At 30.9% G+C, this 16,230-nt stretch overlaps 2 protein-coding genes across 3 annotated transcripts; both read left to right on the top strand.

The window, feature by feature from the left end:
• The first annotated feature begins 3,395 nt into the window (after nucleotides 1-3,395).
• LOC130815204 (PHD finger protein ALFIN-LIKE 4-like) lies at nucleotides 3,396-10,129 on the top strand. Of its 2 annotated transcripts, XM_057681587.1 has the most exons (6): nucleotides 3,396-3,481; nucleotides 3,626-3,750; nucleotides 3,854-3,886; nucleotides 5,066-5,294; nucleotides 5,690-5,831; nucleotides 9,322-10,129. In XM_057681587.1, exons 2-6 carry the CDS (start codon nucleotides 3,654-3,656, stop codon nucleotides 9,571-9,573), a joined length of 753 nt encoding a protein of 250 aa, XP_057537570.1. In that variant the 5' UTR covers nucleotides 3,396-3,481; nucleotides 3,626-3,653; the 3' UTR covers nucleotides 9,574-10,129. The 2 variants fall into 2 exon arrangements, with proteins under 2 accessions (XP_057537570.1, XP_057537569.1); XM_057681586.1 differs by having other exon boundaries at nucleotides 3,396-3,750.
• A 1,078-nt stretch (nucleotides 10,130-11,207) lies between these two features.
• LOC130815694 (9-cis-epoxycarotenoid dioxygenase NCED3, chloroplastic-like) lies at nucleotides 11,208-13,391 on the top strand. Its single transcript, XM_057682182.1, has 2 exons — nucleotides 11,208-11,261; nucleotides 12,110-13,391. Exons 1-2 carry the CDS (start codon nucleotides 11,208-11,210, stop codon nucleotides 13,157-13,159), a joined length of 1,104 nt encoding a protein of 367 aa, XP_057538165.1. The 3' UTR covers nucleotides 13,160-13,391.
• The last annotated feature ends 2,839 nt before the right edge of the window (nucleotides 13,392-16,230 follow it).

Genomic DNA, 16,230 nt, shown 5'->3' with positions numbered 1-16,230 from the left:
AATTTGACTGAGTTGAACAAAAAATCAAGAATGCATATTGAATAAATCAATTTAAATAAGAAACGTTCTCACGTTCAAAATTTAATAAAACAATATAAAAATTACTAAAAAAAACTTCAATTACATCATAATTTAAAATTTATTTGTGAATTTAATGGCAAAAATTAAATAGGAGAAGAAGAAGTTATTCATGAATGGTTTGATGAAGAGGGTAGTCATGGATAGTTAGATTAAGAGGAAGGAAAACAATTATAAATGTTTGATGAAGAAGAAGGGTAACCATAAAGAGTGTTAGGGTCTTCTAGAATTTTCAACTCGAGTTATTAGAACCCAATTCTTATAATTCGCCACCCTTTTTATTTTTTCGCCACCTCCTAGTAAATTACCATATTGCCCTTGGTTTTTGAAAAAATTACAATTATGCCATTAAAGCTAAAATTTTCTATATAAACCACACTCACACTAAAAATACTCTCACCACAACAAAAAACCAACATACAAAAGCAAAATTTGGGAGCAAAAATTAAGTTCAATCCGGAATTTATCAATCGAGGTAAGTTATTTGTAATTAAATTTAAAAAAAAAAAAAAATAGGAGTCGCCCAGATCTGGGCCATATGAAGACAGTGTTGAAGGGGAGTCCTGCCCTCCATTTCATCTCTCCTTATTGATTGCCTAATATTATATATCTGATTCATACTAGCATAAAAACCAGGAAAATTATCTCTAATAGAATTCATAATAAAGGCCGGTTGCATTCCGGTTGCACTAAGCTGTCGTATGTGCTCCCGAATATCTACATTAATCCTCGCCCTTACATGACCATCTCTGTACACCAAGAACGGGTGGTTATGTTTTCCCTTTTCACCAGGACACACCCTTACCGTCCAAGGTCTTTCTCCTGATTTACGACTACTTCCTACAATCATAAATTTACACCCGCAACTCCTACTTTTAGAACCAGGTCGGGCAGCATTATCTACATTATCTACATCACCCCTAAGTTTACCATAGCGGTGACATCTTAAATAACAACTAACTCTGGAACGTCCTTCTTTCTTTTTATAAGAAGCACGTGTAAATTGAAAACCGATTGTTATTGCTATCGCATCGGCCCAACTATGTAACTCATCTATGGAGATAAATTCCCTATCCGTAACAAAGCGACCGGAGTAGTCTACGTTGTCTCCAAAATTTTCAAACTCCTGCACATTTGAAATGATATAAATTAAGTACATTAATGACTACAATAATAATATTTGGATTAATAATAACAACAACAACAATAATAATAATAATAATAATAATAATAATAATAATAATAATAATAATAATAATATTAATAAATAAATAGATAACGATAAATCAAATTAATAATGACAATAACAATAATAATTTTAATAATAATAAAAACATTACGTTAATAAAAAAATTTAAAAACATTTAAAATAAATAAATAATGACAAGACAAATAATAACAATAATAATAATAGTAATAATAATGACAACAAATACAACAATAATAATAATTATTATAACAATAATAAATAAATAAATAATTAAATAAATAAATAAATTACGTAAATTAAAATATTAAAAAATTTAAAAAATAAAAATATCAACAATAAAAATTATAATAATGACAACAACAATAATAATACTAACAATAATTATAATAATAATTTAAAAAAACAATAATACGTAAATAAAAAAATTAAAAAAAATAAAAAAATAAAAAAATAAAAATAAACCAGTCGCACAAATCTGGGCGACTGAACCATGGTCCAGTCGCACAAAACTGGGCGACTAGACCATGGTTCAGTCGCCCAGATTTGTGCGACTGGACCATGGGTTAGTCGCCCAGATTTGTGCGACTGAACCATGGTTCAGTCGCCTAGATTTGTGCGACTTGTTTTTTTTTTTTTTTTTCGAACGGCAATTTTACGTACCGCATCCGACTCATAGTCGCTTTCGTTAGCCATATTCAACCAACTACGCCTTACAACTTCTTTAACACTTTTTAGAGAGATAGTACCAGTTTTTAGAGAGATAGTACCGTGTTTGAATTCGTACTTCAAACGCATCTCAGAATTCGATATATATAGACAAATCATCCGCATTAAATTCTTAATAGTGTTATTAAGCGTGATTTACATTTATTAATTATGTTTTAACTCCAATGGCATTTTTGTAATTCTTTTAAATCCAGGGGCAATTAAGTAATTTTAAGGGGTGGCGAAAAAATAAAAAGGGGTGGCGAAAAATAGCAACACCCTATTAGAATTTAGACCATCCACTAATATCAATAGCTATATATTAATCACATTAAAGTCAACGCTATTTTATCTTGATTTTTATAATTACCCATTTTTTTATAATGGATACTTAGATTTTAGTAGCTCTACCGGTTAAAGGATCTCAACCTGCCATAAAGAATAGTAATCGACCAAATTAAGAAAAGCATGTGTTATGTAAATTTTTAATCTTTAATTTTTTTTTAATAAAAATCCTAGATTTAGTGGTGAAACCAGAAAAAAAAAATAATTTTAATAATTTAAAATAAAAAATTACAATCATTAATGAATAAATTAAGGTAAAAGACAATTCATGGGTTTTAAACCCTAGTTATTCACGGGGGCGAATGTAGCGTGATGTTATTAAAGTCACTTGACATCACTCATATCTGAAATAAAATCATGTAATATTAGAGAGAATCACCTCATCTAAAAATAGAGATTCACCTAAATCACTTGATAAATGCCTTGTCCTCCACATAAGTGGGCAAGGTTTGAACCCCATCAGGCGTACGTCTCTTATATTATTTTGAAGTTTTTAAAACAGAAAAATAAAACTCAAACCCCAATTAGTCAAGTATAGTAGCTTTTGTCTTTGATTCACGTTATTAAATATTATTTTTTTTTAATTTAATACTTTGCCATCAATTGTTTTTTCTGAATTTGCCACTAGTCACTCATATAGTCATGTGAAAGATAATACACTAACCAATTCAATTAGGGCAAATTTACATGTATTAATTAACAACTAATCTCTTGAGAAATCGTCTCTTTGAGAGACGTATCTCAAGGTCAGCACATTAAAGATTAATACCTACTTACCGTATTCTTAATGCCTACTTATATTATCATTAATGCTTACTTATCGTATCTTTAATGTCTAATTTCAATATCTTAAATGTCTACTTACATTATTCTTAATGACTATTTATAATATTTTAAAAAATATATAATAAGCCGGCCCAATTAGAAATAATTTCTAAAAAAACTGTCTTTTACAAGAATTTTAATTAATTAATTTTATTTTAAATTTAAATAAAGTCAACTAACCTCAATAACTACGTCCGCAAGAGGTCAAGTGATACACAAGTGAAGTTTAAAAGGAGCCCAATGTTATAAAATAATACAAATGAATTTCTAATCTGAATCTGTGTTTCTCTCTCATATCCCTGAGGGGTGACCAGTCAGGTATCTCGCTGCTGCAACTTCCCCTTAAATATAAAAAAACACAAATATTTCTGGTCTTCTCTTCTCTCATTTCTCAGCACACACTTTCTGATTTTCTCTCTCTTCTCTCTACTACCAACTTCCAAGCTACTAACTTATTTTCAGTTTTTTTAATTTTTCGAGGGAAAAAATTATGGATGGTAATGCGCAGTACAATCCACGAACCGTTGAAGAAGTTTTTAAAGATTTTAAGGGTCGTAGAGCTGGCATGATTAAAGCTCTTACTACTGGTATTCTAATTTTTTTCATTTTTAGAGGACTAATTTTTCTAGGGTTCTTCGATTTTGAAGTATTAATTGCAGTTTTGTTGTTTTTGTTTGGTTCTGGGTGCAGATGTTGAAGAATTTTACCAGCAATGTGATCCTGGTTAGGGTTTTTATCTGTTATTTTCAATTTATTATTCAGTTTCTGCTTGTGTTTGACATTTTGATGGCTTTTTGTTAATGTTATTTAATATCGATTTATGTGTAGATTTACTGTGAAAGTTGTTATTCTCGCTATTAAAAGTGTTCCTTAATTTTATTTTTTGGGGTCTTTTGAGGCGCAAAATTAGGAAGGAGAACAATTTTTTTTTAAGATTTTATTCTTTCGGAGTGTTCTTTTCGGACAATGTTCTGTAGCAGTAGCTTACGGTTTCATGTTTTTCGTTTTAGTGCCAAAAAGCTTGTTTTCCGTTAAAACTGTGCCGTTTTATTTTTATTGTGTTCTTACTTTTTTGGTTTTCAACAGTTGCTATTTGCTAATTTTGTTTTCCACCCTATTTTGCTCTGTAATATCTAATTACACATAATTAACAATATAAAAGTTGATATATTATGAAAATATGCACTACTGCATTATGATGAATCCGATAAGATCTCACTTATGGTGTTTATCTCTTATGCACAAAGAACAAGATGTAATGCAATATTTTTATTGATGAATAGCGGCCACGCAGTCGTAGCGACTTTAAAAACCGGAGGTAGTATATTACTAATATGTTTGTTCAATAATTTAGCCTTTACTAGCTGATTTTTATGGTTTGAGAGTACTTTCTACTAACAGCAAATTGACACCGGTAAATTGGTTTATTTGATCAATCTAACTTTTCTGATGTGGTTTATTGCTCATGTCTAGGAAGATTTTGTTCATTTTTTGTATACCAAATTAAGTGGCTAATGGCTATGTATGCATATTTATGCTATTTATGCAAAATTAGTCTATACCAATAATGACTATGTTGTCAAGTTTTATGCACATGTGTGTGAATGCTTGAAGGTTTCAAAATCTGATTTTTCATTTGTACAAGCAGAAATCCTGACAATTGATTCCTATTTATGGTTAAGATACTGCAGTACAAATTATGTTTAAAAGTTTTGTGATAGACATCAAGTATGTGGGGCTATGTCTATCTTTGTGTATTGGTAATTGTTTTGTTTTTCCGTTTTTGTTGCCTGCATATTACCATTGGTAGTATTGCAACTTTTCCTCCCATTTTAGAAACCATTTGTAACTGTTTTTAGCAGCTAGTTCTTGGTCGGTTTGTTGAAATGATGTATTTTGCAGAGAAGGAGAACCTATGTCTCTATGGATATCCAAATGAGCAATGGGAAGTGAACTTGCCAGCTGAAGAGGTTCCTCCGGAGCTCCCTGAGCCCGCTTTGGGTATTAACTTTGCTCGTGATGGTATGCAATCAAAGGACTGGTTGTCACTTGTTGCTGTTCATAGTGATGCTTGGTTGCTATCTGTTGCCTTCTATTTTGGTGCCAGATTTGGATTTGATAAAACTGACAGGTATTTAATTTTTACCTGTTTTCCTGATACTTCTATTTATTTAACCAGCCAGTACAGGTGTTTGTTCTTATGCAAGGAATGCATATTATTTCTATTTAATATTACTTATTTTACTTGAAAACTCCTTGTGTCAAATTTCAATCATCTGCCACGAGTAGCATGTTTATGAACATGTGAATAATGAGTTAATAAGGGATGTTGATAGCCTTTGGTGTTAATTTTTGAAGAGTACAAACATGATGCTTTTATTCGGATTCTTTCATTTGCTAAATATGCGTCCTTTTATGTTTAACGATTTTTCTATGAGATAATATGTACTTAGATTTCTTTACTTAGCTTTATTCTTTATGTTAATATTCTTCCATCTTTTTTTAATTTTTGAACTGGCGATGCAGGAAACGTCTGTTCAATATGATCAATGAACTGCCTACAATATTTGAGGTTGTTAGTGGAACTGCAAAGAAGCAATCAAACTCAAAAGAAAAGACATCTGTCTCAAACAACAGCAGCACCAAATCCAAATCTAACACTAAATCAGTAAGCTTTTATCTTAGTTGTTTTAGCAATGAGTGACAATATTTTCAGGAATCTTGCATCATGAGTTCCTGAAATATCTGATGTTTGGCAACTACTTGAATTAATGAAATAAGATGCTTAACTTGAGAACAGGGGAGGTTTTATGCACATCCTAGGTGCACAACCGTATAGGGCCTCCAAAAATATGGGGCTTGAAATATCTGAATGATGTTCTTTGTTCAAGTACATAAAGAGAGAATAGTTGGTTGAAATCTCACTAGTTCAAGTACATAAAAATATGGGCCTCCAAAAAACCTTTACTGAGCATTTTTACAAGATTTAATTAAATGTCTAACAATTGTTCTATGCTTACCTCTTTAATTTTCCTCTTTTTCCTAAAATAGGCTTTGCAAATTCCTCTACTTTATTGAAATTAACCATTCTAAATTAAAGGCATCAATTAATTTCATCAATCATCATTAATGTTATATTTTTCTCTATTTTGTGATCTTTCATCTTATTATATCTTCATACTCTTTTTCTACTAAATACATTCATTAATTTCCTATTTTTTTGGCAATCTGTTCTTAATATCCCAATTCAAAAAGTTATTTTTGGTAACTCAACTTTCTATCAAAATAACAACTTTAATTCGTTTTAACGGTTTGATTAGAGCTTTTTTTTTGAAATTATTTTTTAAACTGTTTAAAATCGGAATAGGATTTCTAACCCTATTTATTTGTTCAAAATATACCAAAAAAATCAATTTGCATACGGTTTAATTGATTGATTTTGAAAGAAGTTTGCTTACGTAGAAAATTAATTAAGATCCATGTATTTTGATTTTCTTACTATTTGACTTTCTTTTATTTATTAATGAAGGGCCTCATTTTAAAAGGAGTTGTAAAATGAAACGGGGCCTTCATAAACTTTGCTCCTCCCCTTCTTGAGTATCTAACAAAACTACCTTTTTCTAATCATGTGACTTAAAATCCTCTGAACCCTGGCCCCTACTGCAGACAGCTTTTAGCCTTTTACCGCCACACCAGCAGCTGCAACCAAAATCCTCCACCAATAAAGCAACCGCAGCGGATTGAAGACCTTATAAAAGCCCCAAAAGTAGTTACACCAAACCCTGAAGAGCTTGACTTTTGATCAACCCAAATCTCCAATGACTTAGATTTATGAAGAAAGTGAACACAATCCCCAAATTGTTGACTCCAAAAGAAAATTGCGAATGATTGTTAATCCAGATTCTAGATTATACAATAATACAAGACTTTTTTTTTTATTAATTCGTAAAATCCCCTGAGAAATAAGACATGCAAATTGTGGTGAGATTACAAAATATTGAATTACAGTTTAAAAGGAAAATATGAATTTCTCTTATAACCAAACTATGTCAACTGGATCTATTGGGTTTAACGATGCTTGAGAAAATTCATTTTCAGTTGATGGGTAAAGGGATTTGCTCAAAAATAGTCACTTTCCTTGAATTGAAAATGAAAGTTGTCCCAAAATTAAAATTAAGGTATGTCTTTGAAGATGGTATTGTTGAAACTGGAATTGAAAGGTATTTCTCAAAAGCAAACATGACTTGGCCTATATAAATCATAAAAGTATAAGTTTGAAGGGTAGAGAATGAATGGTGGAAGAAATGAACTATGGGTTTAGGGGAAGAGGGTAGGTGGTTTGGGGACAATATGGGAGAATGTGAAAAAGTTATGCCAAAAAGGGGGCCTAAAATAGCATCTTTGATGTTTCTTTAAAAAACCTCTATTTTGGAGAACACGTTCATCTAAAAGAAAGTGGAAGAAGTTTTTAAATCATATAAGCAATATCATGGTCTTCTTCATGTAGATAACTGTGTCTAGTATCTTTCAATTGGGAAACGGTTGCATGCAACAATGAGCTGGTAGAATAAATGCTGTAAAAGCAGGTGTTAGTACATTGTAGCATAATTGTATGTAGTGTATGGAGTATGTTTGGCTGCTGCTTTGTTGATTGTCTCATATTGGTAGGCTATGACATGAGCTATATTAATTCTCCGTATTTTATGGATTGAGAGGACATTTGTTGTGAAGAGAGCTGTTTAAGTCTTGCATGCGTGTGCTGGCTTTGTAATCCTTTGTCGATGTTGGATACTCTGCGTTTCAATTACTGAAGTATTTCTGGCATATTTAACGAGGGATCTTTGGGCTGTCTTGTGGATATTGTTAGATTACAGGTACATCTTGTGGAGCAAATCACAATGTGCTAGTGGTTAATATGGTTGGTGTTGTATCTTGATTTAGCAACATGGTCTTTTCACAAAGTATTACTCATTGTGATGATACCCTTTTGACATGCTAATCTTTTGTAATGCCGCACGAAGAGTGTGGAGTCGGTGAGTGTGTTTTACGTTTGTAGGTACCGTCTTTTTTTCCCCTAATGGCAATCCACCCACTTCATGAATGGTGAGCTTTGAGCTACATGGGGAAATCACTTCTTCATTTTTCATTTAGGGGGGTTTGGTTGAGAGGAAAACATTATCATGGAAAATGGTTTTCTATAAAAAAAAAATCCTTTTAGCGGAAAACAAAAGGGAAAACTAGTTCTCTTGTTTGGTTTTGAACAATTTTTTTGTTGGTTCAATGGAAAATGTGGATAAAAGTTTGTTAGTATATCTATATTTCATTATTATTATATTTCATTTATTTTTCACTAAAACCTTTACATGATCTAATTATCTAAATAATATAACTTCTATCCTTACTAAATTTTTTAATCACTAAATTTTTTAAAACTTTTTGCATCATCAATTCTGAAAGCTGAAAAATAAAATGCACCAACGTTTCAAATATAAACTTACATTTTTTTGTTTTGTGAAACAAGTCCAATCACCTCAGTTCCCAACCATACTTTCCATTTTCACCAGAAACAAATAAAAAACCTCAAAAATAAAAAATTCCATCTTCATCAAACCTAGATTAAAAATAATAGTAAATAAAACCATCTTCATTGAACAATTTGAGAAATTTCATTTTGCAAATTTTTGAATCGAAGCACAAAAGAACACTAAACCTTTTGAGGAAGAAGAAACAAGAAAGATAGAGAGGGTGAGTTTTGTCCGATCGTGAGGTCAGAAGAAAACTGGTCTCCTTTGTTTTTCTGGAGGAAAATGCCCTGAATCGCAATTGAAAAATGTTTGATTGTTTTCTGTCAAAAGTTTTCTTTATTTGCTTCGCATGGAAGTTGAAAGTTGAAACCAAACATCGGATCAGGAGGGAATATTGTTCTCAGGAAAAATATTTTCCTTGCAACTAAATTGCTTCTTAATTGCCTGGGGAATTTTAAGTGTATACGCCTTTTATTGGTTTGTATTAATCATCTTCGGTAATTTTCTTTATGTGATCTATGAACTGTGGCAGAAACCAGTGTTCACTGATTATTGCATCTCGGTGTATTTAAACTATAAAGTTCCATTTCGATTGGGGTTTTAGAACTGAAATGAAAGACTCTAATTTTACAGTCCAAGTATTCTTCGAAAGGGACACCAGCAAAAGATGAAGAAGATGGTTTAGACGAGGAAGATGAGGAGGAACACGGGGATACTCTTTGTGGTGCCTGTGGAGAAAACTATGCATCAGACGAGTTTTGGATCTGCTGTGACATATGTGAGAGATGGTTCCATGGGAAGTGTGTGAAGATCACTCCAGCGAGGGCTGAACATATCAAGCAGTACAAGTGCCCATCGTGCAGCAACAAAAGAGCTCGGCCTTGAGTTTTGCATCTAAAGCTAGTGAATTTGTATCTTGCATCGATTGTACTCTACCCTTTTGTTGGTAATGTATTCCGCTCATTGTCTAGGTGTTAGCTCATAGTGCCATGCGTTTTCAGGCGTTACGTTTCTGTCCAGCCATGTGTTTAAATTCATTTAATTTAAATCAGCTAGTATGCGGATGGTAGATGTTCTCAGTTGTGCATTTGGATATATCATTAATCTCTTTATGTTTTAGGAAAGGTTCCTTCTAGGTTAACTTTGCTCCAACATTCTGGAATCAGTTGTAGATTTTCAGAATGCAATTTATTGTATCCAGTGTTGTTAAAATTGTTTCATGTTTATCAATCACCAATTTATTTTGGGGTTGCTTGCCAAATAGTTGTTGGATTGTTTGACTAGTCGGAGCCTGGGGATGTGAAAGTTTTGTTGACTTTTAACTGACCGGATACATGAGTGATAGAGATTTGTTTTTAACTGCAAGTGTACGGTGCACCTGTGGCTAATGGGTTGATTTCAGAAAAGCTATTTAATTATTTTCCTATTATTATTAGGCAACAAAATATATGAAGGATTTTTATATAACACAATAAAAAATCATTTAGATAGATTAATAAAGATGCTAATAAAATAAATTAAAGGAAAATTTGACATTATTAATCTAACATTTTGCTTGTCCATTGTGAATAATTTCACCTTTAAATTATATTTTAATAATTTAATATTTGCTCTTAGTTCGTCGTGAATAATCTAATCTTTGTCTAGTTTGCTGGCAGTATATTATATTATTTCATGTTATTAGTAATATGGCATGTTATGGGCAAATATAAGACAAAGGTTAAATTATTAAAAAATAATCCAAATATAAAATTATTCACATTCGATAGGTGAAAGATTGAATTATTAATCTCCATCTTTCCTAAACTAAAAGGATTTCTTGGTTCTAAACAATGACAAAAAAGTCCATGATATCGTATACAACTGTCAACTGTTTTATTGCATATAGATTACGAATCCTTGTCTTGATTAAATGTGATCTTTGTTAACTGTAAACATCTATTCTATTGAAACGTTAATAAATCTTTTTAACTTGAGGTTCATTAGCATGAATTTTGTCTAATATTCCTAAATTAAACTAATGTCATGTTTGGAATGATGATTTCATAGGAAAATTTGAAATTGGCTTAAATTTATTGTTTGACAAATCAAAAATTTTCAATTTTGAATTTGGATCAAATTTCACTATTGTTTTTAAAGTATTTAAAGTTGAGAATTTGAGAATAGTAATTTTATACCTACTGTAATCTGTAATTAAATTAGAATCATTCCCTCTACCCCTGGATTATGAGTACGTAAAATTGATGAACAATTATGTCTACAAGGTAAAGAAAAATATGTAAAACTGAAAGGTTAGGAAAGACAAGGGAGAAAAACACAATCTAACAAAATTTCCTTTTTATTTAGGGAGATTTTTTGGAAATATAATCTTTCCAAAAACCTAAAAATATTTACTTAGAAACTAATATATATATATATATATATATATATATATATATATATATATATATATATATATATATATATATATATATATATATATATATATATATATCCAACCGTCAAGACGTGGGAAAAAGATGTGCGAAAACATCCAAAACAAAGAAGACGAGTCGTCGCCAGGATATCGCGACGTATCACTTCATTGCCGACACAAACTGCACGTTTCAAAGGCTAGGCGACGAGTCGTCGCATATAAAGTGGCGATTCATTGCTTCTCTATTAACCGACAAACTTTAAATGACCGTCATTTCTTGTTTGAGAGTCAGAATTGGAAATATAATATATAGTTGGAAGACTCTTGAAATCTCGTTTCCAATGCCTGCCGGCTGGTTTTGCATTAATACAATCTTTGTATCAAATTTATGGTCAACCTTGTTCGAGGGGGTATTCGATTTGGTGTAGCTTTGGAATAGAGATAAGTTTTTAATTATTGACTATATTAGCAAAATTGATACTTGTGGTGACATTATTTACCTTTTTATCATCAAATTGATATTTAGACTCAAACTCTCACCATGAGAGCATTTAAGACCAAATATATATGGGTAGATCTAATTTAATAATTGGATAAAATAACTCTATAATCTAAGAGAGAATAGATTTTATTTGTAACTTAAAACGAAAAAAACAAAAATAAAAAGATTGGGGGTTTAACAAATATAATAATGGAGGCTATGATTTTTTAGAGAGAAAAAGTTTACTTAGTTAGTATTTTCATTTTGGTTTAAAAGCTGGCTTTTTATTGGATAAAAAGTCATTTATCAAACGCTTTTATGGCTTTTTGACCAACTAACAAACTAAATATAAAGAAAAAATTATAATAAACTACCTATTCTATACCCCTGTTTGCAAAAAACTACTTTATCTAAATTTTTTTGCAAAAAACTACCTTATATAATACATTTCTTTGCAAAACACTACCTTATAACGGTTTTTACCGTTTGACCATTTAACTTAGCCGTTGACTGTCACGTGACAGTCACGTGACCTTAGAAACATTTGCTTCTTCTTCATTTCTGCCTGTTTTGAATTTGTTGCTGCTCCTTCTTCAATCGGAGAATTGCATGGCCATTCCGGAATTGGCCGGCTTCTGTTATTCTACACCCGTGCATTGTGCGGTCTTGTAGACCAAAATAATGGAATTGGAGTAGCAAATGCTGGAGTTGTCTATTTTAACAACAGACTTTTAGCAATGTCCGAAGATGATTTACCATATCAAATTAGGGTTACTCCTTCTGCGGATTTACAAATTGTAGAGAGATATTCCTTTAATGGAGAATTGAATTCTACAATGATAGCTCATCCCAAAGTTGATCCAGTTTCCGGTCAAATGTTTGCTTTGAGTTATGATGTAGTTAAGAAACCTTATTTAAAATACTTTTATTTTAACCCAGATGGGACTAAATCCCCAGACGTTGAAATTGATTTTGAAGCACCAACAATGATGCATGATTTCGCAATCACTGAGAATTTTGTCATAATTCCTGATTCTCAAGTTGTGTTTAAGCTTCAAGAAATGATTCGAGGTGGTTCCCCTTTTGTTTTTGATAAAGAAAAGGTTTCCAAGTTTGGGATTCTTCCCAAATATTCATCTTCTTCAGATGAAATTCAATGGGTAGATGTTCCGGATTGTTTTTGCTTTCATCTATGGAATGCTTGGGAAGAACCCGAATCTGATGAGGTTGTTGTAATCGGGTCTTGCATGACTCCGGCTGACTCCATTTTCAATGAATGTGATGAGAATCTTTCCAGTGTGTTGTCTGAAATCCAGTTAAACAGAAAAACCGGAGTTTCAACCCGGAGAGAAATTCTTCAAAATTCAGAGAAAATGAATTTAGAAGCTGGGATGGTGAATAAGAAGAAACTTGGGAGGAAAACCCAGTTTGCTTACCTCGCCATTGCTGAACCATGGCCGAAGGTTTCGGGTTTTGCCAAGGTTGATTTAATTAATGGAGAAGCTAAGAAATTCTGTTATGGGGATTTTCGAATGAAGAAGGAGCAGCAACAGATTCAAAACAGGCCGGAATGAAGAAGAAGCAAATGTTTATAAGGTCACGTGACTGTCACGTGACTGTCAATGGTTAAGTTAAACGGTCAAACGGTAAAAATTGTTATAAGGTAGTATTTTGCAAAGAAATGTATTATATAAGGTAGTTTTTTTAGATAAGTTAGTTTTTTGAAAATAGTAATAAACTCTAAACATTATAAAGACATGTTTTTGAAAATATAAGCTCTTGTGTGTATTAATGTATTTCCTTCAAATCTTATTAAATGCAACAATTTCTTTTGATAAAGGTTCTCAATTACTTGCAACACATTCTAAAATGGTAATACAAATCACCATATTATCCCAATGAGATCTTAGTAAATAATAGTGATTTGTTACACCCTTATGTAGTAAGATTTGATAGGATTAGAATTTTATAATTTTAATTTACTTTTATTTTATTTTACTGTTATTTTTTTTGTCTTTTTATAGTAATTTACAAATCACGGCTATTGATTAGAAATTATAGCATTACCCTCATTATATATGGTCCCATCATTTATGAACTTTAGTTTACAAGGGTAAGTTTGATAATGTCTATTAAAAATTGCAATTGTTTGATGAGGGAGGAGGAAGGTCTAGAATACCTAAAATGTCGAAAAAATAAGAAAAGCTAAGCTAAAAATATTTTTTTGAAATACATGTTATGTCTAAAATAAAAAATAAATTTGGGCAACTAAATAATAAAAAGAGGCACCTCACTTACAAGTTCAAAACAAATTTACTATTAAATCAATTACTAATAATAGGAGTTAATCTTTAAATTTATTAAGTGATACATTTTTTTTTTCTTCAATGTGGGTGAGCTCAACCAATTGAGCTTCTCTCAATGTTAAAATAAGAATTTTAGTCATCCAAAAGTACAATCAATTACCAATAAGGAAGTAGAGCATCCTTAAACTCCAAATAAAAAAAATTACTAGAACAAAAAAGAAATTTATGATGTTAACTTAACAGAGTTTGATCGGTCCATGGTGGATTGTCATACGGTCAGAGTAAAAATTGGCAAATTTTTGGTGGATTCTGTACAATTTTAAAAATTAGATATTTTTTAACAATTTTATATCTTTGAATACTTAATATATACTATGTAATTTAATATTAAGATCTCTAATTTGCGGCGCCCTATACAGTTAAACATGTAGAACATGCTCAAAATTTCCAATGGACGGTCAATTGTCACGGTCGAGTTGTAAACTACATGTTGCATAAAACTCTTGCGGAGAGCTGAACTACAAATCTGCTAGAGTCGACTTGCTCTGGGCCCGATTCTGAACTTTTGCTGGTCCAGAGGCAAGATTAGATATAGAGGCCCTTAACGACATTGTTAAAAATTTTCCATCATAATGTTTTTCATCGGATCCACAAAAAGCTAAATTAAAATTACTTTGTGAATCTATTATTTATTGAATTCATTTTGTTTCTTTTTTCACAACAAAATGTATATTTTCGTGGCAATATTATTATAATATGTTAATCACAAATTCTTAAATGAGACGGTCTCATACAAGATGGACTGGTTAATAATATAAGTAAAATTAAGATGGAGCAATATAATCCGATTATTAAAATACCGAGTACCAAGCTCTCCCAAATTGCAATCCCTTTAATTCAATGAATCGTGAACATTACATGCTAATAATATTCCACTATCACTCTTAATTCTTTAATGTTTTTTTACTTTTTTTAATATTTAAATATAAATATAAACCTACCGAAATTTTGAAATATGGAGTCTTGGGCCTTTGCCCAACCCGCCCTGGGTCAAATACGGCTCTGACTTGCGCAGTCCTAAGAGGTTTTATGCTCAACTTCTCAAAAGGCTCAATTGACTTAAAAAAGAGTGGATCAACCGGCAAACTGATATGTCCGTCATGAACCGAATTGGTTGGTATCCTAAAGCCTCTCTTGCTTTAATTTGTTTCTTGCTCCTACTTTTGCCCGACTCGACTCTTGTCTTCCCAAATCTCTAAGAGTTTAGGGACTAGTGTCTTATCACTTGTGCGACTTAAAAAAAAGTCATAAAATCCTTCAAAACATCTCCATTCATACACTTTAAATATTTCAATCATTTTATAATTTTTTTGTCCTTCCTTCTTGTTGAAATTCTTTAAGAAAGAGTAATTAATTAATTTGAAAAGATAAAAATCATGAGTATTACACATCAATAGATTTTTCTATAATTATCTACCTCTCAAAACATTTTTATATCGAGAAATTAAGCATTAATAATTCAACTTATTAGCATTTATTTATTGAAAATAAAATCATCTTTCTATTCTTTTAAAATAATTCTACCTATTGTACGTCACCACTGAAATTATATGTAACTTAGATAATTAATCTTATATTTAACATTGAGTCATCAAAACACACTTCTTCAAACAAAGCTTCCTAGACATTAGTGTGACGTCAATCGACGCCACTTGGTTTTCAATCTTTTAAAAAATTCATTTAAATTTTTGCAAAAATACTTATCTTTATTTCTACTATTTGTCCCATTTAAAATTTTATATTATTTATCTATTATTTTTAGTTTATATTTTATTTTTAATGATTTTTAATATATAAGTCTAAATATAGTCAAGTGCAATTTCTTAAATTCATCTCAATGTAACAAATAGAAATATAAATATTGAATTAATGCAATGTCAAGCGTGTCACTTTAAACAAGACAAAGATATGAGGGGTATTGATATTTTTGTTTTGAATTGCAGCATAAAATAAAAATATAAAACACATATAGTTGTATCCTTTTAAGATAAAATCTCGTCAAGAAGAATTATCAGAATAAAAGACACTTAATTTATAGCTATTGTATGCATAACTCAAGTTATTAACGATTAAAAAACACATTGAATTACGTAATAAAGTAAAATAAGTATTATTCAAAAAAAAGTAAAATAACAAGTACTCTTTCTGTTCACTAATGTGCTTCCTATTTAGAATATTTCACTTTAAGAAAAGAGAAATTTTATTACTATTTTTGAGACATATTTAGAAGATAAAATATATCTATGTGAGATCTTGTTAGATTCATCTCATTGTATATT

The sequence above is a fragment of the Amaranthus tricolor genome, chromosome 6 (assembly GCF_026212465.1).
Source record: "Amaranthus tricolor cultivar Red isolate AtriRed21 chromosome 6, ASM2621246v1, whole genome shotgun sequence".
NCBI lineage: Eukaryota > Viridiplantae > Streptophyta > Magnoliopsida > Caryophyllales > Amaranthaceae > Amaranthus > Amaranthus tricolor.
The sequence above is the reverse complement of the archived record's forward strand: the minus strand, read 5'-3'. Positions and strand labels throughout refer to the sequence as shown.